The sequence below is a fragment of the Frankliniella occidentalis genome, unplaced genomic scaffold (genome assembly GCF_000697945.3).
Source record: "Frankliniella occidentalis isolate FOCC.00 unplaced genomic scaffold, Focc_3.1 Scaffold251, whole genome shotgun sequence".
Classification (NCBI taxonomy): Eukaryota; Metazoa; Arthropoda; class Insecta; order Thysanoptera; family Thripidae; genus Frankliniella; species Frankliniella occidentalis.
In genome coordinates, this window is record NW_026267377.1 from 480469 (window position 1) to 481639 (window position 1171).

Genomic DNA, 1171 nt, shown 5'->3' on the forward strand with positions numbered 1-1171 from the left:
GGGGTGGAGAGGGGGGGGGGGTCCAGGAGACACACCCACAGACACACCCCTTCCCCGCCAGCTGATGTGCTGGGGGCTCGCCAAGGGGCTCGCCCTCCCAGCCACCCCACCAGGGTAGCCGGGTGGTGGCGTGCGAATCTGGCAGCGGTGTGTTCGCCTCGCTCGCTCGCTCCCCCGGGCGCGCCCAGCAGCCCGCCCGCACCCCGGACGCAGCCACCCGCCGCGGTGCAGCAAGGCCCGGCGCCGCCGCCAAACACTGTCGATTCATATATAAGGATTCGGCCCCAATTGGCTTCAGTCTGCACCCGACATCCACACAAGCAACCAAGCAACATGGAGTTCTCAAAGGTATTTAAGGAACAGTCTGTGAGCGTGATCTGATTGATTTTCCAATGTATGGCACAACGAGCGGCCAACAGACTTAAATTAGTTGAACGGACCATTTTAGACAGTCCTTTGAGGAAAAATGTCAAAATTTCTCCATTTTGATAAAGATTGTTGTAACCTTCTCAATAACCAACTGTTTCCCAAACTTGAAACACGCGTGCTAATAATTTAATTGCATTTTTTACGATTGAAAACTTACATAAATTTAACTGTACACTGTGAAAAATATCCTCGTAAATTTACGACATTTGTTGTAATTTTGATTTACAAAATATGTCGTAAATTTACGACATTTGTTGTAATTTTGATTTACAAAATATGTCGTAAATTTACGACAGCCCATTCCTGTTCGTCGGTCAATTCCAAGTCGATAGGGAGTGCTTGTAAATTTACAATTTCAAATTGTAATTTTACGACTTTTATCATGGAAAATTTTTCCATAACCCTTATGAGTATTTTTCACTGTGTATGAATACGTATAAATAACTACCTTTAATACCGTCAGAAAGTTTTAGTGTTCTCATTAAACATTAGTTCCAATGCCACCCAGTTCGTTTCAGTTATAGCGTTAAAAAAATCTAATGCTCTAGATTGGTTCTCGTACTGCTTATGTTTTTCCATCCTGGACAAACGGGAAAGCAGCATCAGTAACCGGTGGAGAAGAAGCTCTCACTATCCCCATCCGCGCACGTCGCGGTATGACTTAATGGAGAAATGTGTCTCGTGCGGCGGGCGCGCTAGATGGAGAGAGGAGAGGAGGGGGGGGGGAAGGGTGAGGGTCGCA

General features: G+C 46.7%; 1 protein-coding gene across 1 annotated transcript in view; it reads left to right on the top strand.

The window, feature by feature from the left end:
* The first annotated feature begins 288 nt into the window (after window positions 1-288).
* The window catches only part of LOC113218461 (cuticle protein 18.6-like), a 7448-nt gene continuing 6565 nt past the window's right edge, over window positions 289-1171 (top strand). The window contains exon 1 of the mRNA XM_026438829.2: window positions 289-348. Within this exon, the coding sequence (XP_026294614.1) occupies window positions 334-348 (15 nt within the window). The 5' untranslated portion in view covers window positions 289-333. The remainder of the gene's footprint in view (window positions 349-1171) is intronic.